General features: G+C 44.4%; 1 protein-coding gene across 9 annotated transcripts in view; it reads left to right on the top strand.

Moving 5' to 3' along the window:
- The window catches only part of LOC109873450 (activator of transcription and developmental regulator AUTS2), a 469,244-nt gene that overhangs the window by 114,642 nt on the left and 326,772 nt on the right, over positions 1-27,830 (top strand). The window contains exon 1 of one of the 9 annotated variants that reach the window (XM_031807549.1): positions 23,484-23,891. The exons of the other annotated variants lie outside the window; for them this stretch is intronic. Within the exon in view, the coding sequence (XP_031663409.1) occupies positions 23,844-23,891 (48 nt within the window). The 5' untranslated portion in view covers positions 23,484-23,843. Of the gene's footprint in view, positions 1-23,483; positions 23,892-27,830 lie in introns of those variants that run through there. 9 annotated transcript variants of the gene reach the window in all.

Genomic DNA, 27,830 nt, shown 5'->3' with positions numbered 1-27,830 from the left:
AGACCATGAGAAACAAGATTCTCTGGTCTGATGATACCAAGATTGAACTCTTTGGCCTGAATGTCAAACGTCACGTCTGGAGGAAACCTGGCACCGTCCCTATGGTGAAGCATGGTGGTGGCAACATCATGCTGTGGGGATGTGTTTCAGCGGCAGGGACAGGGAGACTAGTCAGGATTGAGGGAAAGATGAACGGAGTAAAGTACAGAAAGATATTTGATGAAAACTGGCTCCACAGTGCTCAGGACCTCAGACTGGGTGAAGGTTCACCTTCCAACAGGACAATGACCCTAAGCACACAGCCAAGACAATGCAGGAGAGGCTTCGGAACAAGTCTCTGAATGTCCTTGAGTGGCCCAGCGAGAGCCCAGACTTGAACCACATCGAACATCTCTGGAAAGACCTGAAAATAGATGTGTTGCGACACTCCCCATTCAACCTGACAGAGCTTGAGAGGATCTGCAGAGAAAAATGGGAGAAACTCCCCAAATACAGGTGTGCCAAGCTTGTAGCGTCATACCCACGAAGACTCGAGGCTGTAATCACTGCCAAAGGTGCTTCAACAAAGTACTGAGTAAAGTGTCTTAATAGTTAGGTAAATGTGATATTTCAGTTTTTTTTAATACATTTGCAAAATAAAAAAAATTACAACTATTTTTAAATGTGTCATTATGGGGTATTGTGTGTAGATAAGGGCAAAAAAATATGAACTCCATTTTATAATACATTTGTAATGTAATAAAATTTGGAAAAAGTCAAGGGGTCTGAATACTTTCGGAATTTACTGTAGATGGAGTGGTCGGGCCCATGTACTCAAGTAGCATCTTTCTCTCTGGTGCTGCAGGTCTGTTCCTGATCTGCTCCAGCTGTGGAGAGGGGACAGGTTCCATGAATGTGTTATGAAAAATGATGGAAAGTAGTCAACCCTCACCCCCTCGCCACACCGTGTAAGGACTGGAAGGAGTTTTTTGGTTGGGAGAGTATCTGGTTCACTCTGGTTCATCTATGATAATAAATGATGCCTGTACTATACTATAATATAATAGTCTGTCTGAGTGAAGCATAGAGAAGATTCAGATTAAGAACATTTCATACACAATCTATTTAGAGTAATAAAAAATAAAGAGAAGTTGGATGGTTAACACCGTGAGGCAATACTCCCAACCATCCAGGGCCTCTCAAACATAACCAAGTGCATCATACTGCCTGTGGATCTGAACCCAGATGTTTCATAGAATACAGCCAGTAATGAAGTGCAGTGTATGGGGGAAGTGGAACATCTGCTACCACCTGCCTGAGCCAATAGGCCTCCAAGAATATACACTACACATGAAACCAGGAACTGTATGTTATCATAGTAGAGCCAGTTTAATCGTTGCAAAGAAGCTAATGTTTCTAGATTAATTATTTTCTTAACTTACAGAAGAAGAACTTCGGGGGGGAGAAAAAAACATTTAATCTTATATGGCTTATTTATCGCTCGGAAATGAAATGCCTTTATGGATAAGAAATAAGCTAACACCAAAGTTACTTCTGTGCTTTTACTTTCCGTTTAAAACTCCTTCAGTTCCTCATAGCCTTGAACAGGCAGGGTAGCCTAGTGGTTAGAGCGTTGGACTAGTAATCTGTCGTTCTGCCCCTGAACAGGCAGTTAACCCGCTGTTCCTAGGCCGTCATTGAAAACAAGAATTTGTTCTGACTTGCCTAGTTAAATAAAGGTAAAAGATAAATAAAAAACTGCTTGAATACACTGCTTAAGTATTTCTCCTCTGGATTGGACTACCCTTAGTGCCTTACAGTACCTCCCAATCTTGAGTAGTTCTATCACAATCATCTTCTGTTTTTGGAGAAACTGGCTTGTTGCAGATACTGTAGAACAGATCTTCACACCGACAATGAATCACACCTCCCTGTTCCCTGTGTTAGAAGGGTCCGATGAGACGCATATCGTCCTTGGGTCGACAACTAACTTTTATTTACTGAGACCAGTCTCTCTTCCCCAAGCTCTGCTCTGTGCTGCCAGATTCGCCTGCCAGACATAAGGCTCCCTGCAAAAGCCCATCACAGCAACAGCACACAGGACAGCCCAGTACACAGCACAATCCCAGACCACATCCAGCCAACAACACAGCCTTTGCCAGCTTGCACAGCCCTGCCTGCCAAGAAGCGAACAGAGTGGTCTCATATTCAGAGAGAGGCACTACTCTGTGTGTTTTTGTGCTTACGTGCGTGGGTGCGTGTGCGTGTGTTTGAGCCGTTCCTAGAGAGCTCTTATCACAGCTAGCTTTTCATCATCCAAAAAGTGATACTTTTGAATCATCTGTCCATCGAACATTCTCCAAGAGTCTTGATGATCATCCAGGTGCTTTTTGGCAAACTTGAGAAAACCTTTTGGATTACATGGGTCCCTTTATGTCTGCGGAAAACCAAACACTGCATTCCACAGTAAGAACCTCAAACCAACGGTCAAGCATGGTGGTGGTAGTGTGATGGTTTGGGGAGGTTTTGCTGCCTCAGGAAATGGACGACTTGCCTTAGAGCAAAATTCATGATTTCTTCTATTATCAGAGAATTCTACAGGAGAATGTCAGGCCATCTGTCTGTGAGCTGATGCTGAAGTGCAGCAGCAAGACAATGATCCAAAACAAGTCTACATGAAAATGGCTAAAAAGCAACACATTTTAAGTTTTTGAAATGGCTTAGTCAAAGTCCAGACCTAATCCCAATTGAGATGTTGTTGCAGGACTTGAAACCAGCAGTTTGTTCTTGAAAACCCACAAATGTCGCAGTGTTAAAGTAGTTCTGCATGCAAGAGTGGGCCAAATGTCCTCCACAGGGATGAATTTTGCAGCTCAAGGTGGCACAAGCAGTTATTGAGTGTAAGGGGGGGCAATTACTTTTTCACACAGGGGAATTGGGTGTTTCATAACTTTGTTAATTAAACCTGAGTTATTTGTAAACTCAGGTTCCCTTTATCTAATATTCGTTTTTTGTTGAATATCTGATAACATTCAGTATACAAAATATGCAACAACAAAAAATAGAGAAAATCAGAAATGGTCAAATACGTTTTCACGGCGCTGCAGCTCCAGTCAGTGGCATTCAATTGAGTGTAATAATTAGGAGAGGAGTGTGTGACTTGTGTTAAGACCTCATGTTTTAATTAAGGGAGGAGTATGTGACTTGTGTTAAGACCTCTCATGTTTTAATTACGAGAGGAGTATGTGACTTGTGTTAAGACCTCATGTTTTAATTAGGAGAGGAGTATGTGACTTGTGTTAAGACCTCATGTTTTAATTAGGAGAGGAGTATGTGACTTGTGTTAAGACCTCTCATGTTTTAATTACGAGAGGAGTATGTGACTTGTGTTAAGACCTCATGTTTTAATTAGGAGAAGAGTATGTGACTTGTGTTAAGACCTCATGTTTTAATTAGGAGAGGAGTATGTGACTTGTGTTAAGACCTCATGTTTTAATTAGGAGAGGAGTATGTGACTTGTGTTAAGACCTCATGTTTTAATTATGAGAGGAGTATGTGACTTGTGTTAAGACCTCATGTTTTAATTAGGAGAGGAGTATGTGACTTGTGTTAAGACCTCATGTTTTAATTAGGAGAGGAGTATGTGACTTGTGTTAAGACCTCTCATGTTTTAATTACGAGAGGAGTATGTGACTTGTGTTAAGACCTCATGTTTTAATTACGAGAGGAATATATGACTTGTGTTAAGACCTCATGTTTTAATTAGGAGAGGAGTATGTGACTTGTGTTAAGACCTCATGTTTTAATTAGGAGAGGAGTATGTGACTTGTGTTAAGACCTCATGTTTTAATTAGGAGAAGAGTATGTGACTTGTGTTAAGACCTCATGTTTTAATTACGAGAGGAGTATGTGACTTGTGTTAAGACCTCTCATGTTTTAATTACGAGAGGAGTATGTGACTTGTGTTAAGACCTCATGTTTTAATTAGGAGAGGAGTATGTGACTTGTGTTAAGACCTCATGTTTTAATTAGGAGAGGAGTATGTGACTTGTGTTAAGACCTCATGTTTTAATTATGAGAGGAGTATGTGACTTGTGTTAAGACCTCATGTTTTAATTAGGAGAGGAGTATGTGACTTGTGTTAAGACCTCATGTTTTAATTAGGAGAGGAGTATGTGACTTGTGTTAAGACCTCATGTTTTAATTAGGAGAGGAGTATGTGACTTGTGTTAAGACCTCATGTTTTAATTAGGAGAGGAGTATGTGACTTGTGTTAAGACCTCATGTTTTAATTACGAGAGGAATATGTGACTTGTGTTAAGACCTCTCATGTTTTAATTACTAGAGGAGTATGTGACTTGTGTTAAGACCTCATGTTTTAATTAGGAGAGGAGTATGTGACTTGTGTTAAGACCTCATGTTTTAATTAGGAGAGGAGTATGTGACTTGTGTTAAGACCTCATGTTTTAATTAGGAGAGGAGTATGTGACTTGTGTTAAGACCTCATGTTTTAATTACGAGAGGAGTATGTGACTTGTGTTAAGACCTCATGTTTTAATTAGGAGAGGAGTGTGTGACTTGTGTTAAGACCTCATGTTTTAATTAGGAGAGGAGTATGTGACTTGTGTTAAGACCTCATGTTTTAATTAGGAGAGGAGTATGTGACTTGTGTTAAGACCTCATGTTTTAATTACGAGAGGAATATGTGACTTGTGTTAAGACCTCATGTTTTAATTAGGAGAGGAGTATGTGACTTGTGTTAAGACCTCATGTTTTAATTAGGAGAGGAGTATGTGACTTGTGTTAAGACCTCATGTTTTAATTACGAGAGGAGTGTGTGACTTGTGTTAAGACCTCATGTTTTAATTAGGAGAGGAGTGTGTGACTTGTGTTAAGACCTCTCATGTTTTGACTCCTGTATCACTGCTATATGTTGTCTCCTGTCTAGTCTTCAGTTAGAATATCAGTCCACAGCAGATCATGAATAATAATACCACAGCAATGTTTCATGTCAAGACAAATATGTTTTGACTGTCATGATTTTTATTAAGTTCTGTAGTGTAGCAGCCTATGTGTCAATTTATTCAATGTTACTATGAATGATTATAATTCCCATTCTTTGCCTTAGATTAGGAGTTCACAGTGTGTCTGTGTTGTGTTGTAGAATCATGATGTTAATGGGTTGATTTGTGTGGTGCTGTTTCTGTTTCTTACTGTCCATTGTTACCAGATTATGCTCCATCTGTTTAAGCTGTCACACCTGCTCCCACTATACCGCTCTGGCATTCGAGGGCGCCAGGCTCCCCAGCATTACGCACTCCTGCCACCATCATTATGCACACCTTCTCCAGCTATACCCCTCTGGCATTCGAGGGCGCCAGGCTCCCCAGCATTACGCACTCCTGCCACCATCATTATGCACACCTGCTCCCGCTATACCCCTCTGGCATTCGAGGGCGCCAGGCTCCCCAGCATTACGCACTCCTGCCACCATCATTATGCACACCTGCTCCCGCTATACCCCTCTGGCATTCGAGGACGCCAGGCTCCCCAGCATTACGCACTCCTGCCACCATCATTATGCACACCTGCTCCCGCTATACCCCTCTGGCATTCGAGGACGCCAGGCTCCCCAGCATTACGCACTCCTGCCACCATCATTATGCACACCTGCTCCCGCTATACCCCTCTGGCATTCGAGGACGCCAGGCTCCCCAGCATTACGCACTCCTGCCACCATCATTATGCACACCTGCTCCCGCTATACCCCTCTGGCATTCGAGGACGCCAGGCTCCCCAGCATTACGCACTCCTGCCACCATCATTATGCACACCTGCTCACGCTATACCCCTCTGACATTCGAGGGCGCCAGGCTCCCCAGCATTACGCACTCCTGCCACCATCATTATGCACACCTGCTCCCGCTATACCCCTCTGGCATTCGAGGACGCCAGGCTCCCCAGCATTACGCACTCCTGCCACCATCATTATGCACACCTGCTCCCGCTATACCCCTCTGGCATTCGAGGACGCCAGGCTCCCCAGCATTACGCACTCCTGCCAACATCATTATGCACACCTGCTCCCGCTATACCCCTCTGGCATTCGAAGACGCCAGGCTCCCCAGCATTACGCACTCCTGCCACCATCATTATGCACACCTGCTCCCGCTATACCCCTCTGGCATTTGAGGGCGCCAGGCTCCCCAGCATTACGCACTCCTGCCACCATCATTATGCACACCTGCTCCCGCTATACCCCTCTGGCATTCGAGGGCGCCAGGCTCCCCAGCATTACGCACTCCTGCCACCATCATTATGCACACCTGCTCCCGCTATACCCCTCTGGCATTCGAGGACGCCAGGCTCCCCAGCATTACGCACTCCTGCCACCATCATTATGCACACCTGCTCCCGCTATACCCCTCTGGCATTCGAGGACGCCAGGCTCCCCAGCATTACGCACTCCTGCCACCATCATTATGCACACCTGCTCCCGCTATACCCCTCTGGCATTCGAGGACGCCAGGCTCCCCAGCATTACGCACTCCTGCCACCATCATTATGCACACCTGCTCCCGCTATACCCCTCTGGCATTCGAGGACGCCAGGCTCCCCAGCATTACGCACTCCTGCCACCATCATTATGCACACCTGCTCCCGCTATACCCCTCTGGCATTCGAGGACGCCAGGCTCCCCAGCATTACGCACTCCTGCCACCATAATTATGCACACCTTCTTCCCTCGTCATGCACGTCAGCGATCATTTGGACTCACTTGGACTCAATAACACGTGTTATTTCCTTCCCTATATCTGTCTGCCCCCCCACTTTGTTCCCCGCTTCCGCATCAACGTTTGTATGTCGTTTTGTTACCTGTGTGCTGATGCTGTTCCTGTCTTGTTCCATGTCTGTTCCTCATTAAATGTTTGACTCCCCGTACCTGTTTCTCGACTCCAGCGTCGGTCCTTACACAAGCAGGATTTTCAAGTGCTGTTAAGCTCTTTCTACTCTACTCCAGCCTGTCATGTCGTCTTCAGCGTGGTGTTAAATCCCACTCCCTGGCTGCCGTGCTACACACACACACACACTAAGTTTAGAGACAAACAGAACCTGAAACAAGAACCTTCCAGACAAAATAGGCTGCTGTATTGTTTTTAATGTCCCTTCTTTGCATGTATTTGCATTGTGCACAGAGAAAGATGTGAAACTTTGGCAAGCCCGTCAAAGTCTGTCATACTGTAGTAAAGGCAGTATGACCTGGTATGATCTGTGATATCAGCCTACTGTCTTGTTCCCTCCTAACTGTACCAGTACAGCAGGGATGCCCAACTAGATTCAGCCTCGGCCAGATTGTTTTCTTGAGCGAATGGTCGGCTGGCCGGAACATAGTTACAAATCATTTGTATACTGCAAATTGACCCCATATTGATATCAAATTTGACCAAAACAGAATAATTTCAAACCTTGATTACATTGGGATACGATCACATATACCTCTCTGTTTATGTGTGGGTTTACTTGGGAACAAATTGTATAAATAAAAATCTCTTGGAGATGATATCCTGGTGTTTTTACGTCCAACAATGGATATATGTGTAACGGCATTCTTCCTCCTCTTCTGAGGAGGAGAAGCGAGAAGGATCGGGGGACCAATGCGCAGCGTAGTAAGAGTCCATAAAGTTTATTTTAAGACATAAACTGAACACTATGAAATACAAAACAACAAAGGTGAACATGAACTAAACCGAAACAGTACCGTGTGGCAACAAACACTCACATGGAAACAAACCCACAACTCAAAAGTGGAACCCAGGCTACCTAAGTATGATTCTCAATCAGAGACAACTAACGACACCTGCCTCTGATTGAGAACCATACTAGAATGAACTCAAAACCCCAACATAGAAAAACACCCCAACTCACGCCCTGACCATACTAAATAAAGACAAAACAAAGGAAATAAAGGTCAGAACGTGACAATATGTTTATTTATTTTTTGCTCAGAATACTTGGGGGGCTAAATTATATCAACGGCCTGTGGGCTGCCAGTCACAACATCAGCCAGGTACTCTGTCACTAGAGATGTGAATACAGTAAGCTGAGTGGGAATGGACCAGACAGAGAGACAGACAGAAACTAGCAGCAGTACAGTACAGGACTTTGTGCAGCAGGAAAATACTGAGGACAGAGAATGTATTGTTTTATTATGTAGGAATTACATGCTGTACTGTACTGTAGACACGAGATGGCACAATGGTCTCTTTTACTGTTGTTAATCATGAAAGATCAAGTCTGGGCCTCCCGAGTGGCGCAGTGATCTAAGGCATTGCATCGCAGTGCTAGCTGTGCCACTAAAGATTCTGGGTTTGTGTCCAGGCTCTGTCACAGCCGGCCGCGCCCGGGAGACCCATGGGGCGGCGCACAATTGGCCCAGCGTCGTCTGGGTTAGGGGAGGGTTTGGCCGGCAGGGATGTCCTTGTCCCATCGCGCTCTAGCAACTCCTGTGGCTGGCCATGCGCAGTGCACGCTGACACGGTCACCAGGTGTACGGTGTTTCCGGGTTAAGTGGGTATTGTGTCAATGCATTGTGTCAAGCCGCAGTGCGTTGTTGAAATGGATTAGAAGTAGAGGAGAGGAGCATCCGACAGTACATATTCTGCTGTTCTATCATAAGTGCAATGAGATCTGAGAGAAAAGAAAGTGCTCGTTGTTTGCAGTAACTTCTTTGTTGTTGTGGTATCCCAAATGGAATATGTCTCTTCTATTGCTGTTATTTGCACCAAACAAACACCCTAATTCTGACTGACTATGGTCTTAATTTAATGGTTGAGTTTATCGTGCTGTTCAGAGAGACATTCATTTTGATTAGGGAGTGTAGATGGGAATCCATGAAACCTGATTTGAAAAAGAAGTCGTTATCATGTAATAAGGCATTTAAAGGGTCAGTGCAGTCAAAAACCCCTGTGATGCTGGTGCTGTGTCTGTCAGCTCACTCTCCTCTCACCAAACATGTCACCTGCACACACTGGGATCTCAGGTGTCAGGAGAGCCCTGTGACCCTCTGCACTGGGGGAAGCCATGTACAAAATCAGATTGTATGTCTGGAGTTTTGATTTGGAGTAAAGGTTATGTTGTATATGTCCTGGTGTCCAACTGTAAATCTATCATCAGGCGCTCATCTGCTCATGACCTGCTCATGGTCTGCGCTCTGCTCTCTCAATCTCTCTCTCTCTCTCTCTCTCTCTCTCTCTCTCTCTCTCTCTCTCTCTCTCTCTCTCTCTCTCTCTCTGTAGAGCACACCCACAGAAATGAGTTATTGGTCAGCTAACCTTGCCGTAGACTAACAGCTCAGGGGGGATGTGTGAGCTTTCCTCCAGAAAGACAAGAGTTCATGAAACTTAAGGAATATGTTTATCTATAGCTGCACAATACAATGCCCAAGAGAAACGATGTCTAGACAAGCATTCTCACAGACCCAGACACAACCAATACAGAAAGGCAGCCAGGAAAGATGTAGTAATAGTTTGCAGCACCAAACGATATCTGGTATTTTTAGGTATGAAATTGGACTGTAAGCTCTGTGGAATGTAAGGTATGTGAGTGTTGTCTATGTGGGAGTTAAGTGATGTTTTGGCACCCTCTGCTGCGAGCTGAAGAGAATGCCTGACTGGCGATAGAATTTAGATTGCCATGCAAGGTGGAGATGGATTTTTTTTTTTGGAACGCGCTCATTTCCCTCCCTCCTCTCTGTCTCTCTCTCTCTCCTTCTTCCTCTCTCTCTCTTTCTCTCTGTAATGCTGCATCTCAGAGCCAATTTGCTGTGCTCTTCCCAGGCGCTGTGCAGCTCCCTGTTGCTAATGATGCTAAAGCTAAAATGAGCTCAGCTTATTAGCTATTATAAACTGGTTGGTTACAGCCCCGAATGCTGATTGGCAGACAGCCATGGTATATCAGACCGTATACCACGGTATGACAAATCATTACCAGAGGTGTCTGATTGCTATTATAAAGTGGTTATGTTGGTAACCACTTTATAATAGCAATCAGACACCTCTGGGGTTTGTGATATATGGCCAATATACCAAGGCTAAGGGCTGTATCCAGGCACTCCGCGTTACGTCGTGCCTAAGAACAGCCCTTAGCCGTGGTATATTGACCATATACCACACCCCCCCAGGCCTTATTGCTTCATTATAACACAATGAACAGAGCTCTCTCTACTCTATCTCCCTCTCTCTCAAAAAACATGGTCTTCTTCAATAAGACAGTAATAATATGCTGCTTTGAAATTAAATAGTTGTTGCCTTTTAACTTGCCCTTTAACTCATTTGGCTTCAAACTGGTGCATTTAGCCCAGGCAGGCCTTGATGATAGCGTCTCAGTCTCTTCTCTCTCCCTGTGTTGACCCGTTTAGGGCAGGTTGAGAAGGCAGTTTTGATGCTTTTCTATTTCTCCTCAGAGACCAGGCTTCCCCTCCAGTCATACAATGCAGATGCTGAAAGACTGTTGGAAAAACACATGCTGAGCAGCGGGGAGTGTGTGTGTGTGTGTGATCTGGGAGCTATTCGAAGCAGGCAGAGTCAGAGGGTATATACAGCACTTGCTCTCTTTTCATTCTCCCCCTCAGGTTCTCCTCTCCTCCACACAGACTGCGGGGTCTCCCCCTCCTCCCTCCCTCCATCCCTCCCTCTCCTCCTCATACATTCACCCTGTCAATGCTACACACGTACAGGTAACTGCCAAAATAAAGGAAACACTTGAGTAAATGAGGGCTACAAAGTATATTGAAAAAAGCTACTTCCACACAGGTGTGGTTCCTGAGTTAATTAAGCAATGAACATCCCATCATGCTTAGGGTCATGTATAAAAATGCCCAGTTGCCCATTATTTTGGCTACCATGACTGGAAGAAGAGATCTCAGTGACTTTGAAAGAGGAGCGTAGGGGGTTCAAAGGGTGTGTGTGTGTTTCAGTCACCAGATCTTAACCAGATCTTAATTGAATGCTTATGGGAGATTCTGGAGTGGTGCCTGAGACAGTGTTTTTCACCACCATCAACAAAACACCAAATTCTGGAATTTAATTTGGAAGAATGGTGTTGCATTCCAACCAATAGAGTTCCAAACACTAGAATCCATCCCAAGGGGCATTGTAGCTGTTCTGGCTCGTGGTGGCCCAACGCCCAATTCAGACACTTCATGTTGGTGTTTCCTTTATTTTGGTAGTTAACTGTAGTTCACAAGTTTGATCAATAGCGCTTGGCAACCCTCGCTAGGAGACGACTCGGCCTCCACCAATCTGCTGTAACGTAATGGCTGTTGCTAAGGAGCCTGGTAATGTGCTGCAGTCTATATTTTAGACATGATGCTTGAGGGTTTTAATGCTGCTGCTATGCTTCTGCCCACAATAAGAGGCCCCATGTGGGTTGTAGTAATGGCCAAGAGAATGTATATGTGTCCTTTTTCTGCCCTGGAATCATGAGTGTTATTACATTAAGGGCATTATGATCTGTGTTAAGGTGATTTATTTATCCATGTCTGGAGAGTGTGTCAGGACAGGGGCCCAACCTGGGGTTCGGGGGGGGGGGGTCCGCAAAGAGGTCTAGGGGTTCCTCGTTAAGGTATAATTAAAGAATGTCCTATTTGATTATCATACCAATATTTCATCCAGCCTGATATAAATAGTTATGTTATTGTTGTTATAATAGTAAATGTGTCAATTCTTATCCCTTGTAATTCTGGAAAAAAAGTGAATTAATTTATCCTGTTTGATTGTGTGTGAAATGAGAGGTGTAGATGTGCAGTGGGTCACTGGGCTTTAGAGATGTCTGTCTGCATGGGCTTTGGTGTGTCATTGCTTCTCAAGGATCCAATTATGATTACCTGGCTTAGATACGTTTGCTCAACAGACTATGCTTAATCCCTGGAGATATTTATGTGTATCGTCCAAGACACGCACACACACACACGCACTCACACACACGCGCACTCACACACACACGCACTCACACACACATACACACACAAACACATGCGCACACGCACACACACACACATACAGTGGGGCAAAAAAGTATTTAGTCAGCCACCAATTGTGCAAGTTCTCCCACTTAAAAAGATGAGAGAGGCCTGTAATTTTCATCATAGGTACACTTCAACTATGACAGACAAAATGAGAAAACAAAATCCAGAAAATCACATTGTAGAATTTTTTTTAATTATGGTGGAAAATAAGTAAAGTCAATAACAAAAGTTTATCTCAATACTTTGTTATATACCCTTTGTTGGCAATGACAGAGGTCAAACGTTTTCTGTAAGTCTTCACAAGGTTTTCACACACTGTTGCTGGTATTTTGGCCCATTCCTCCATGCAGATCTCCTCTAGAGCAGTGATGTTTTTAGGCTGTTGCTGGGCAACATGGACTTTCAACTCCCTCCAAAGATTTTCTATGGGGTTGAGATCTGGAGACTGGCTAGGCCACTCCAGGACCTTGAAATGCTTCTTACGAAGCCACTCCTTTGTTGCCCGGGCGATGTGTTTGGGATCATTGTCATGCTGAAAGACCCAGCCACGTTTCATCTTCAATGCCCTTGCTGATGGAAGGAGGTTTTCACTCAAAATCTCACGATACATGGCCCCATTCATTCTTTCCTTTACACGGATCAGTCGTCCTGGCCCCTTTGCAGAAAAACAGCCACAAAGCATGATGTTTCCACCCCCATGCTTCACAGTATGTATGGTGTTCTTTGGATGCAACTCAGCATTCTTTGTCCTCCAAACACGACGAGTTGAGTTTTTACCAAAAAGTTATATTTTGGTTTCATCTGACCATATGACATTCTCCCAATCTTCTTCTGGATCATCCAAATGCTCTCTAGCAAACTTCAGACGGGCCTGGACATGTACTGGCTTAAGCAGGGGGACACGTCTGGCACTGCAGGATTTGAGTCCCTGGCGGCTTAGTGTGTTACTGATGGTAGGCTTTGTTACTTTGGTCCCAATAATGCAGGTCATTCACTAGGTCCCCCCACTGTATCTTCTTTGTTACCTTAGCCCAGTGTTTCCCAACCCTGGTCCTCCTCCTTTTGTTGGAGCCGTGGACAAACATACCTCATTCAGCTCATTGAGGGCTTGATGATTAGTTGACATGTTGAATTAGGTGTCCTTGCCCAGGGTTACAATAAAAATGTGTACTGTTGGGGGTACTCAATGACCAGGGTTGGGAAACACTGCCTTAGCCTATAGCAATGTTATAGGGAAAAGTTGTGCTGCTCTAGCACCATTTCCCTACTGCAGGTTCTGCTCTAGCTCCATTACCCTACTGCAGGGGCTGCTCTAGCACCATTTCCCTACTGCAGGTGCTGCTCTAGCACCATTACCCTACTGCAGGGGCTGCTCTAGCACTATTTCCCTACTGCAGGTGCTGCTCTAGCACCATTACCCTACTGCAGGTTCTGCTCTAGCTCCATTACCCTACTGCAGGGGCTGCTCTAGCACCATTTCCCTACTGCAGGTGCTGCTCTAGCACCATTTCCCTACTGCAGGTGCTGCTCTAGCACCATCGTCCTACTTTCAGTGCTCCCACTTAAACCACTGGTATCATGTCAACTATCCAAGGTCTGGAAAATGGCACTGGCAGACTATGGCTCTCTGTTTTCTGACTCCCTCTCTTTCGCGCTCTCTTTCTCTTTGTCTCTCTCTGCCCCCCCCCCCCTTCTCCTGTTGGTACTGATTTGCCTACGGCATGGTCCAGGTCCTCAGTGCACACGCACAGACAATCTCCTGGCCCGCTACTCCATTAGGCCCTTTCCTCTCCTTTCGTCTCCTCTCCAACCTCGCTCCGCTCCAGCTAACCCTCCCCTACTTGTCTCTCCACGCCATTGTTCCCCCCCACCTACTCTCCTCGCCTGTGAGCAATTACAGCGAGTTTATCTCTCTTTCCTGCTTTCATCTGATCCCTCTGCTCGCCAAGGCAGCAGTGGATGGAGCAGCAGCTTGGGTCTATGGGTCGGCCAGTTCCCTGTTCCATCCCGGTTCCAAGTGGAGGAGAGGTGTGCGTGCGAATCCGTTTAGGAGGAAGGAGAGCTGGAACATCAGGGTTGGCACCGGCCCCTGCATGAGTCTAAAAGTCAATTGAACGTGGAATTATTCCACCATTCTTTTTTTGTCCTTTCCTTTCCTCTCCCTCTCCTTATATCTCTCAAATCCCCCCCCCCCCACCCCCCCAAGTCTCCTCTGACTTGTGAGAAGGAATGAGTTCAAAATGAGGGGTATGTCACTGACCAAGAACAGCTCAAATAAGCAAAGAGAAATGACAGTCCATCATTACTTTACAACATGAAGGTCAGTCAAACTGGAACATTTTTAAAGTTTCTTCAAATGCAGTTGCAAAAACCATCAAGCTCTATCATGAAGCTGGCTCTCATGAGGGCCGCCACAGGAAAGGAAGACCCAGAGTTACCTCTGCTGCAGAGGATACGTTCATTAGAGTTAACTGCACCTCAGATTGCAGCCCAAATAAGTAACATACACATCTCAACATCAATTGTTCAGAGGAGACTAGGTGAATCAGGCCTTCATGGTCACGACTAAAGGACACCGATAAGAAGAAGACGCTTGCTTGGGTCAAGAAACACAAGCAATGGACATTAGATCGGTGGAAATGTGTCCTTTGGTCTGATGAGTCCAAATATAAGATTTTTGGATCTAACCGCCGTGTCTTTGTGAGACGCAGAGTAGGTGAACGGATGATCTCCACATGTGTGGTTCCCATTGTGAAGCATGGAGGAGGAGGTGTAATGGTGTGGGGGTGCTTTGCTGGTGACACTGTGATTTATTTAGAATTCAAGGCACACTTAACCAACATGGCTACCACAGCTTTCTGCAGCGATACGTCATCCCATCTGGTTTGGGCTTAGTGGGACTATCATTTGTTTTTCGACATGACAATGACCCAAAACATACCTCTAGGCTGTGTCGGGGCTATTTGACACAGGAGAGTGATGGAATGCTGCATCAGATGACCTGGTCTCCACAATCACCCGACCTCAACCCAATTGAGATGGTTTGGGATGAGTGGGACTGCAGAGTGAAGGAAAAGCAGCCAACAAGTGCTCAGCATATGTGGAAACTCCCTCAAGACTGTTGGAAAAGCATTCCAGATGAAGCTGGTTGAGAGAATGCCAAGAGTGTGCAACGCTGTCATCAAGGCAAAGGGTGGCTACTTTGAAGAATCTCAAATATAAAATATATTTTAATTTGTTTGACACTTTTTTGGTTACTACATGATTCCATATGTGTTATTTCAAAGTTTCAATGTCTTTGCAATTATTCTACAATGTAGAAACAGTACAAATAAAGAAAAACCCTTGAATGAGTAGGTGTGTCCAAACTTTTGACTGGTACTGTACTGGTACTGTACATACACACAGACTGGCACAGTTACAGAGTTTGTCGGTTGTGTAACACTTTCTTCCAGTCACGAAATCTGCTCTCTCAGTGTGAGAGGAAATGGGGAGGCATCGTAGGCTGTGCCATTACCAGAGCTGTTACTAACTGTTCTCTGTAAGGGAGGCAGAAGGGCAGGCAGCCTCACTCCCATGGTGCTCTGGTCTGCTGCCTCTCTGAGAGGAGTCAGGACAGGTCACCATCATCACACAGACAGGGTGGCACAGCAGAACAGTGCAGAGCAGCCCGGACTGGAGCACAGGGCCATGCACTCAATGTCAGGCACAGTCCAGCTAGGGGCATCATGACCTCATGGCAGACTGGAGGGCATTGCTTATATGGTGATAATAAACATCCTGAAACAGAAGATTATAGTCTGTGATTTTCATCCCATCCGGATACTGTTGATTCTGCTCATCAAATCTGCTAATGATATCTTTTTTGTTTTTCTTTCCTTTTTACCAATGGTTCCAATGTAGTTCCTCCATGTTAGTAATGCCCACCTCACCAGCCCTAGTCTGGCTTTACCCAAAAGAGGAAACCTTGTAAAGCTTAATGCCGGTTCTTACAGCAAGTCGTCTTTGCTAGAGCAGACTGGTACCCTAATCCTCTATATTAGGAGAGGAGAGAGGGGTATAACTGGATTTCCTGTGCGTGCCATGTCTCTGGCTCAGTCCCCTGTCTCCCCCTGTGTTATCTAACCATCAGAGGGGCTACAGTGCACTAATATCTGTGTGTAGCATGAAGAGCCCTTTGTTCAGCGAGACAAGTAAGAGCCTGGGGAGGGGAAGGAAGGAGAAGAGAGGAAACAGCATAACATCATCCTGTCCGTGCCATGCCCTGCCGTGCCATACCGGGCCACTGCCTCCCGGTGCGTGCAGCTACGTTAAAGACCTCAGTCGGGGAGAGAGAAGGAGAGAAGAGCGAGAGCAGGGGGCCTGAGACCTCCTTAACATGCACGCTCACGTCACATTACACTCTGCACTCTCACAATGATTCAGAATGATTCCCCTCTTCATCACTGAATCTCTCTCTCTGTATCACACGGAACCATCCACAAGCCAGGTCAAACCCTGGAGCGGAGGAGAAGAAAGAATCGGAAATGTAGCAAATGTTTGTAGTAGTGCCGATGCTTTTGAAGAATTCCCTTATTTCTTACCAACACCCCTCCGTCTTTCTCTCATTCCCCTCCTTTTTTCTCCCCAGCTTGTTTATGTAAGGGGCTGTGTTACTTTCAATAGAGTACTGCACCATTAGCCCCCAAAGAGCTTAAAAGATGAAAGGAACCACTAAAAACATTTAGGGGAGTGAAGGGGACGTTTGTGCATGAGGGACTTTGGGTTGGAGGAGGAGGGGTTTTTCTTCATGTTCTTCCACGACAGGCAGCAGGTTTAGCAGAACATTGGAGCTGAGAAAGGAGAACAGAGAAGGGCTGCTGCGACACTCACCCTCTCTATCCTCCTGTTAGCAAGCTCAGTGCGCCAGCTCAGGGTGTAGGTACTGGGGAAGCCTACACATGCGTGCGCACATGCACAAACACACATCCCTTTCTCCACCCAGGAGATTGTTTGCCTCCTGTAGGGAAGCGTCTGTATAGTCAGGCGGGCAGCCTGGGGCCTTCTCTCTCAGCCTTCTAAGCAGCTCGTCTGTATGGCTCCTCTGTTGGGCTCTGTGGGATGAAGGTATTTAACAGGGAACGGATGAGAAAGAAAAGTCATAGCATTGAATCACATGATCCTACAAGGTTAGACTGTTCTCAGAAAGTGGAGCAAGCAGCATCATTAGCTCAAATCATACCCTATCAGGCAGCAGTGCACTGTAGTGTGCAGTGTATTGAGCCATGCATGAACAATGTTCTGTTCTTCCTAGCATGATTCTACTCTATTAAATTCAATTTTAATGATATGATCTTTTTGCATGCTGTGTTTAATTGCTAAACTAAGATTCCAAAAGCGGCTGTAGATAACCTTTTGATCGCTACAGCAAATTCTCATTATCCTCACACGCACTAACATTGATACACTACCAGACTAACACAGACTAACACATACTAACACACACTACCAGACTAACACAGACTAACACACACTACCAGACTAACACAGACTAACACACACTACCAGACTAACACTGATATACTAACACAGACTAACACACACTAACAGACTAACACTGATACACAAACAAACTAACACAGACTAACACGAACTACCAGACTAACACACACTATCACAGACTAACACACACTAACACAGACTATCACACACTAACAGACTAACACTGATACACTAACAGACTAACACACACTAACACAGACTAATACAGACTAACACAGATTATCACACACTAACAGACTGACACTGATATACTAACAGACTAACACACACTAACACATACTAATACAGAATAACACAGACTATCACACACTAACAGACTAACACAGACTAATACAGGCTAACACAGATTAACACACACTACCAGACTAACACACACTAACACACACTAACAGACTAACACTGATACATTAACTCACACTAACACAGACTATCACACACTAACAGACTAACACACACTAAAACACACAAATACAGGCTAACACAGACTAACACAGACTAATACAGACTAACACAGACTAACTAACAGACAATAATGCAGACTAACACACACTAACAGACTAACACAGACTAACACACACTAACAGACTAACACACACTAACACACACTAACAGACTAACACACACTAACAGACTAACACAGACTAACAGACTAACACATACTACCAGACTAACACACACTAACAGACTAACACACACTAACAGACTAACACAGACTAACACACACTAACAGACTAACACAGAATAACAGACTAACACTGATATACTAACAGACTAACACACACTAACAGACTAACACTGATATACTAACAGACTAACACAGACTAACACACACTAACAGACTAACACTGATACACTAACAGACTAACACACACTAGTACAGCCTAACACAGATAAACACAGACTAGCACACACTAATACAAACGAACACACACTATTACAGACTAATGAAGACTAACACAGACTAACACACAGTAATACAGACTAACACACACTATTACAGACTAATACAGACTAACACACACTAACACAGAATAATACACACTAAATCAGACTAATACAGATGAACACAAACTAACACACACCTACAGACTAACACACACAAACAGACTAACACACACTAACAGACTAACACTGATACAATAACAGACGAACACAGACTAACACCCACACTAACAGACTAACACTGATACACTAAAAGACTAACACAGACTAACACACACTAACCGACTAACACACACTAACAGACTAACACACACTAATACAGACTCACACAGACTAATACAGACTAACTGACTAACACACACTAATACATACTAACACACACGAATACAGACTAACACACACTAATAGACTAACACTGATACACCAACAGACTAACACAGACTAACACACACTAGTACAGACTAACACAGATAAACACAGACTAGCACACACTAATACAAACTAACACACACTATTACAGACTAATGAAGACTAACACAGACTAACACACACTATTACAGACTAATACAGACACACACTACTACAGACTAATGCAGACTAACACACACTAAAACACACTAACACAGAATAATACACACTAATACAGACTTATATAGATTGACACAGACTAACATACACTATTACAGACTAATACAGACTAACACAGACTAACACACATGAACAGACTAACACACACTAACAGACTAACACAGACTAACACACACCTACATACTAACACACACAAACAGACTAACACACACAAACAGACTAACACACACTAACAGACTAACACACACTAACAGACTAACACAGACTGACACACACTAACAGACTAACACACACTAACAGACTAACACAGACTAACACACACGGATACAGACTAACACACACTAATACAGACTCACACAGACTAACACACACTGATACAGACTAACACAGACTAACACACACTAATACAGGCTAACACACACTAATACAGACTAACACACACGAATACAGACTAACACAGACTAACACACACGAATACAGGCTATCACACACTAATACAGACTAACACACACGAATACAGACTAACACAAACGAATACAGACTAACACACACTAATACAGGCTATCACACACTAACAGACTAACACACACTAACACAGACTAACACACACTAACACACATGAATACAGACTAACACACACTAATACCGACTCACACAGACTAATACAGACTAACACACACTAACACACATGAATACAGACTAACACACACTAATACCGACTCACACAGACTAACACAGACTAACACACACTAACACACATGAATACAGACTAACACACACTAATACCGACTCACACAGACTAACACAGACTAACTAACACACACTAATACAGACTAACACATACTAACACACACGAATACAGACTAACGCACACTAATACAGGCTAACACACACTAATACAGACTAACACACACTAACACACACAAATACAGGCTATCACACACTAATACAGACTAACACACACTAATACAGGCTATCACACACTAACACACACTAACACAGACTAACACAGACTAACTGACTAACACACACTAATACAGACTAACACACACTAACACACGTGAATACAGACTAACACACACTAATACAGGCTTTCACACACTAATACAGACTAACACAGACTAATTGACTAACACACACTAATACAGGCTAACACACACTAATACAGACTAATACAGACTAACACAGACTAACTGACTAACACACACTAATACAGACTAATACAGATTAACACAGACTAGCACAAACTAACTGATTAGCACACACTAATACAGACTAATACAGACTAACACACACTATTACAGACTAATGCAGACTAACACACACTAATACACACTAATACACACTAACCAGAATAATACACACTAATACAGACTAATACACACTAATACAGACTAACGCAGACTTAAAGCACGGTCCATGCTCTTTTCTCTTTCTCTATGTCCTGTCTTAGAGCTGTGTACTCTGTGTATTGTGCATCATGCCCTATTCACTTGCTAAGGCACACCAGTCTGTGGATGGAATGGCTGCTGTGTGTTTTTTTGTTCTCTGGTGATTCAAGCACAGTGCTGGCCGCGGGGCGCATAGCCAAGCGTGTGCATGTGTCTGTGGGAAGGGAGCGGGTAGGCAGGCAGCGAGGACTGTCACTATGCATTTCAGGCACTGTGGACTCCCTGTACACAATACAAGGCCTGGATGAGGAGCCATCACAGCCCGAGGGTCCGGGGGTATACCCCCCCTGTGTTTAGAACATCCCCAGTGATGACCTAAGCCCACCTGACATGAGTTTACTGCGTAGGCCTGGAAACAGAACCCATACCATATGGTACTCAACTGTTTTGTTTGTTTGTTTTTGCAGAGGGTATTGTCCCAAGTGAACCCACATTTTGGGGTCTGAGTGTGCTTATTGCTTTATCATATATAAAACATTGTTAGCCTTTTCTTTACAGCATTACAATTTATATTTGGCTTTTATACCTGTGAACCTCAAACAGCTTTCAGATATTGTACTCTCTTTCACTGCAATGCGTCCTAGCTTGTCCCGAAAGACGTCCTCTCAGCTTCTCCTTGGATAATAACTAAACTCAAGCTTTTGGTATTATGGTGCATGTCATTAATATTGTTTGTAGATACATACACTTTTTCTGTGTGGTGACAGATGGATTGCCTTCCAACAGAGTTGTTACTGTTTCAGGTTGTGTTGCCAAATGTGGATAATTCTCCTGGGATAAAGGACCCTATTATAGCTGGCAGGTACTTCACACAGCTGTCCCAGATGACATAATTAGATACACAAGAAGCTGTGTGTGAGTTATCCTAACCTGATGTGCTACTAGGGAGAGTGACAGAATGTAAACACAGGCAGGGTGGCCCGCTGGCCCAATCTGAGCTGTGTGTACGTGGTCATTTTTAGACTTCTTGTACTCTTCCTCATACAGTACAGACAAGACTAGGTGGACTGGGATGTCATAACCAACTGAGTGAATGTTTATACGGTGTTTGAAGGTGGCATACTGGATAGTAAAGCACTTTGAATACCTTTTTTTTTAAGAACAAGTCTTGAATCAAAGTCCAGTGGTGAAGCAAATGTCAAATACACTACTTGAGATCTATGGAGAAATCACAAAGGGCTTCCTCTATAAGAAGAGAACAGCAACTAAAGCAATGTTTTAAAAAAGGGGTTAAATGAGAAAGAGCTCTATACACAGGGCATAACAGAGAGAGCTCTATACACAGGGCATAACAGAGAGAGCTCTATACACAGGGCATAACAGAGAGAGCTCTATACACAGGGCATAACAGAGAGAGCTCTATACACAGGGCATAACAGAGAGAGCTCTATACACAGGGCATAACAGAGAGAGCTCTATACACAGGGCATAACAGAGAGAGCTCTATACACAGGGCATAACAGAGAGAGCTCTATACACAGGGCATAACAGAGAGAGCTCTATACACAGGGCATAACAGAGAGAGCTCTATACACAGGGCATAACAGAGAGAGCTCTATACACAGGGCATAACAGAGAGAGCTCTATACACAGGGCATAACAGAAAGAGCTCTATACACAGGGCATAACAGAGAGAGCTCTATACACAGGGCATAACAGAGAGAGCTCTATACACAGGGCATAACAGAAAGATCTCTATACACAGGGCATAACAGAGAGAGCTCTATACACAGGGCATAACAGAGAGAGCTCTATACACAGGGTATAACAGAGAGAGCTCTATACACAGGGCATAACAGAGAGAGCTCTATACACAGGGCATAACAGAGAGAGCTCTATACACAGGGCATAACAGAGAGAGCTCTATACACAGGGCATAACAGAGAGAGCTCTATACACAGGGCATAACAGAGAGAGCTCTATACACAGGGCATAACAGAGAGAGCTCTATACACAGGGCATAACAGAGAGAGCTCTATACACAGGGCATAACAGAGAGAGCTCTATACACAGGGCATAACAGAGAGAGCTCTATACACAGGGCATAACAGAGAGAGCTCTATACACAGGGCATAACAGAGAGAGCTCTATACACAGGGCATAACAGAGAGAGCTCTATACACAGGGCATAACAGAGAGAGCTCTATACACAGGGCATAACAGAGAGAGCTCTATACACAGGGCATAACAGAGAGAGCTCTATACACAGGGCATAACAGAGAGAGCTCTATACACAGGGCATAACAGAGAGAGCTCTATACACAGGGCATAACATAGAGAGCTCTATACACAGGGCATAACAGAGAGAGCTCTATACACAGGGCATAACAGAGAGAGCTCTATACACAGGGCATAACAGAGAGAGCTCTATACACAGGGCATAACAGAGAGAGCTCTATACACAGGGCATAACAGAGAGAGCTCTATACACAGGGCATAACAGAGAGAGCTCTATACACAGGGCATAACAGAGAGAGCTCTATACACAGGGCATAACAGAGAGAGCCAAGGAGAGAGAACAAATATGTTGAATAAAGGGGAGGAATAAAAGAGAGACAGTGAGAGAGAGAGACAAAGCGGGAGAAAGCGGGAGGAGAGAGAGAGACAAAGCGGGAGAAAGCGGGAGGACAGAGAGAGGCAAACGAGAGAAAATGGGTTGGGCAGTGAGCAGAGAGGAGGAGGTTACTGCGGTAGTGTGTGTAGTCAGAGCCGAGGACGAGGACAACAAGAGGACAGAACACCCTTCTTACTGTTATATGCCAATAGGGATAAACACACAGCTAAAGTCCATTTGAGGAGAGCTGCTGTCAGACTGCCAAGCCAGCTACGCCACACACACACACCACACACACCACACACACACCACGCCAGGGAGAGAAAGGTTGAGAGAGACGGGAGGAAGCAAAGAGGGTAGAAGAGAGGGACAGAGAAAGTGGGAGTGAGAGAGAGAACCAGGAGCAAGCAGAGAGGATAAAGAACAACAGAACCAGGAGCAAGCAGAGAGGATAAAGAACAACAGAACCAGGAGCAAGCAGAGAGGATAAAGAACAACAGAACCAGGAGCAAGCAGAGAGGATAAAGAACAACAGAACCAGGAGCAAGCAGAGAGGATAAAGAACAACAGAACCAGGAGCAAGCAGAGAGGATAAAGAACAACAGAACCAGGAGAAATAAGAAACTGTTGTTTTGGCTGTCTTCTAGCTGTGGGACCTTTTGGCGGTTTGCTGTTACTGTTTTTGATTCCTTTAGGAAAAGACTTAACTTGTTCCCTTACCGTCGGCACACTGAGTCAGCCAGAGACAGCAGACGGAGGCAGGATGATCAAGTCCAGTTGGTTCTATGTCAAGTTCAAATACAACGAAAAGGTAAATCAATGAGCTGTTGGTTTCTGCTTTGACTTGCTATTGGTGTCTGTCCAAAAGCTGTGCACTATATAGGGAAAATAGCCCATTTGGAACATAGCCTTAGCTTCTGACCTTCAGCATCTAGCCATAACATATGTCTCTAATGGGATGTCTGGCACACTTATCAAAACGCTGGCATCGATTTGTTGTTGCTGACAATCCTGCTTTTGCAACCCAGGAGACAGTTATATTTTTAAGTGCTCATACATTATTGAACATCATGTCTTACCAGTATTTTGAGACCATGAATATTCTATCCTTTTTCCATGTCTCTCTCATGGCTGTGTGGGTTTTGCGGAGTTCAACATATGTCCATCCATTTGAAAGTACGGCTAAATAGGAATATGGTTTATATAACTTTGACCATGGGAATTTTGTCTTGAGATATTTACCATCATGTATGCATAGCTGTACATAGATTGACATGTATTTATTCCTATGGGTCCCACTTTCATTCCGTTTCAATCTCTCACAGCTACAGCTAGGGCTCGACCCTCTCCTGTGGGGGGGGGCAAGGTGTTGAAGTATTAATGCTGACGAGTGATACTGTACCATCCCCTCTCCACACTCAGGCTAATGAGATGGACCTGGCAGACGGTGTGCTTTGCTTATGGATGGGGTTACTGCATGTGTAAAGAGGGTGCTGTGTGTGTGTATAGAGTTCTCTTGTAGAAACCAAGACCCGAGCCAGGGCCCAGCACTTTGTCAAGCAACCTGCCGCCTGGCCAGACAAACAGACAGATAGACAGCCAGACAGTCAGTGAGTCAGGCAGGCAGACAGACATCCGTCAACGTTTTCCTCAGACTGCTAAGGAAACCAGGCGGTCAGGTTCTCTGAGTTGTGTCAGGTGTCTGTGTGGCTGGAGCATCATCTCCTTACCTAAACAAAGTCCTGGGATTGTTCTGCTTGTGTAGGTTCACATTTGTACTCTGAACTTTTAGCGGATGTTTTAATGTACTGGTACTGTTTTTATCCTGCTTGAAGGACCAGTACTTGAGTGTAAGAGTTAGGAAGAGAGTTTTATACACAGACTAACTTACACACAGAGTATGATGCTTATGTGCTGTTGTAGTCTGACTCAAAATAGTGGTTAAAAAAAGTGAAGCCGTGCCAAGTGGCCTCATGGGAGCATCTGTTGACACCTGAGGGCTCTGTTTCTGCCTGCTACACAAGCTGCCATTTTGTGTCTGCTCTGACCTGCATGGAGAAGGATGTCATGTCTGCCTGTGTAGTAATGGCCTGGTGACCACCACCACAGTCATCTCCTCTCATCATGGTCCTCTGTAATAATAATAATACTGCATTGAATTATAATGCGCTTTTCATTGAAAAACAATCTCAAAGTGCAACTGTTCCTCAGTTGGTGGCGGTTGCAACGCCAGTGTATTGGGTTTGATTCCCATGTGTAACACACAGGATATGAACCTGGGTCTCCCACGGGAGCATCCAACATCTTAGACCATTAGACTAAGAAGAAATCCCCTTTTGGGCTGAGGGCAGACACAGGTTTTGAAGTTCGCAGGTGGCGCTACCTAATCACATGACAATAATCAATTAATGTCTGCTACAGAACCATGACTGTAAATTGATTTGGATTAAAGTGTCTGCTAAATTGCATATATTATTATGTATTATTATTATTACAGCCCTTAGCACTACGCCACAGATAGAACACAGATAGAACATACATTTCACCTGATGTATAAGTGTGCAGCATTTGTTTGGCGTTTCCACTCACTACCAAATATGGTGATGAGAGGAAACTCAGTGGCTGGCAGTGGGAGAAGATGGATTTTGGCCGACATTCTGCACATTTTCTCATCAATGAAATATTTGATCTCCATAAAGTTTTCTGTTTCCAGAACTAGAATATGTTGCTAACAGAGTGGACTGTGTTTTGTAGACTTTACCCTTTGCCAAAGTTTTTACAAATTGCATTGTTTAGAAGGAGTGCAAGGGCAAAATGAGTTATTGCACATGCGCACTTCCACTTCATGGGAATATGCAAATATATGCTAGAATGCGCCAATAGGATCTCACTAGCTCGTGCTTGGCTCTGCCCATCTCTTTGCCTGTTCTGCCCACTATGATTAATTTACTCCCATCAACAGGCTCTGGTCTATCTTGAGTTAGTTATAAAACATCTTTGGCTACGCTACACAGACTTTGTGTGCGCCACGCTGGAGACGAGTTAAGGGAACCATGACAACCGGATGACTGGTTCGAGCCACGCTAGCCGGGTGGAACAGTGGAGGCATAAGAGTGCAGCTAGCTACTCATTCATTCATTTCCACTCTACCAGCCATCCTTCCATTAGAATCAGAAAATATAAAGTGTGAACATTTTCACTTCACAGTTGATTAAGGAAAGAGGGTGAAATACCATGAACCGAGACGGAAAGAGACGAGATGCTCAGGCTTATGTACTAATATGTATCAAAAATCTTATGAAGTGTAGGGAAAAGGAAATCATGGTTTGATAGGTCGCTGGACTCATTGAATTGTGGAAATGTCTTATTTAGCTCACTATCGTATCGAGTTTCAATATATAGATCTGAAATATTAGACCATTTCGACAGCCTGTACAATATTTTTGTCTTCCTTTTACCCTGTGTTTTTACTCTCTTTAAACTGTACTCTGTGTGTGTGTGTGTGTGTGTGTGTGTGTGTGTGTGTGTGTGTGTGTGTGTGTGTGTGTGTGTGTGTGTGTGTGTGTGTGTGTGTGTGTGTGTGTGTGTGTGTGTGTGTGTCAGCATGCATTGACTGTTGGATAAATGACTTTTGCCTTTGCTGCTCCTGGCTGTGCTTTCCAAATGCCTGTTTGATTGACAACTGGCCTCTCAGCGGTATGTGAATAGGAAGTGACCTTAAACAAGCAGGTTCAGCAGCTCTGTAGTTTGACTGACTGCCTGTTTTCCTTTCCCGGACTCTGACGTGAGTGGGTGGGTGAGTGAGACAGGGACGGAGAGACTGAAGGCGGGTTAGCTGTTGACTGCAGTGCTGAGGGGGGGCTGAGTGAATGAGATGGCCGTGAGACGAGGGGAGCCGGGGGAGGTGGGGTGGGCTAGCTCCTGGCTGTAGAGCTGAGGGGTCACTCAGACTGGGGAGTGGGTAATTACTACCCCTGTGTGTGGGCTCAGGTCCTGGAGAGAGGAGGAGGAGGGTGGACAGAGGAGAAAGGGAGGATGGAGGAGGGGTGGGCGGTGGGTTACATTCCGCACAGTGGAAGGAAGGAGACTACTGTAGCTCTATTCTCTGTGTGGGCTCTTTGTCCTCTCTTTCTCTGTGTGTGTCTTTGAGCTGTTGTTGCCAGCCAGGGCCCACAGAAGGTGAGCAGTGAGCACCAGTCCCTTGGACTCACTCACACTGGGCTAATTCAGTGTTACACACACAGGGCCATGTGTAAATAGTAGGAGCATGGAGAGAGGAGGCCTCTCTCTCTCTCCCTTTTTCTCTCTCTTTCTCCCTTTCTCTCTCTCTCTCACTCTCCCTCTCTCTGTCTCTCCCTCTCTCTCATCTGTTAAAGTTTTTATTGTGTCTCCACAAAACTTTTTAAGCACACATGTTTCCGCACTGACCCTTTTAAGCGCAGAACACAACACGGAACACAGCTACAGTCAATGCTTGCGCCTTGTGTGTGTGTGTGTGTGTGTTGTGCTCAAGTGTTAAACTTCAAGAACATTCATACGACTACTGAAACATTGGGAGCTTTAATAACTGGATGTTACATTGACTTCTGTGTGGTTTATGATGAAAATTGCTCGTAAAACACGATTTTGTGTTTCTGTCCTTTACAATCTAATCATAGTATGCCTGTACCTCAATACACTGCTTTTTAAATGGAAAAAGCTTTCTTAAGGGCCATATTTGAAATTTAAAAAAATATTACTTAACTAATGG

Source organism: Oncorhynchus kisutch, linkage group LG28, assembly GCF_002021735.2.
Source record: "Oncorhynchus kisutch isolate 150728-3 linkage group LG28, Okis_V2, whole genome shotgun sequence".
NCBI classification, from domain to species: domain Eukaryota; kingdom Metazoa; phylum Chordata; class Actinopteri; order Salmoniformes; family Salmonidae; genus Oncorhynchus; species Oncorhynchus kisutch.
Note: the sequence above shows the minus strand (reverse complement) of the source record. Positions and strands in the feature narration are given on the sequence as shown.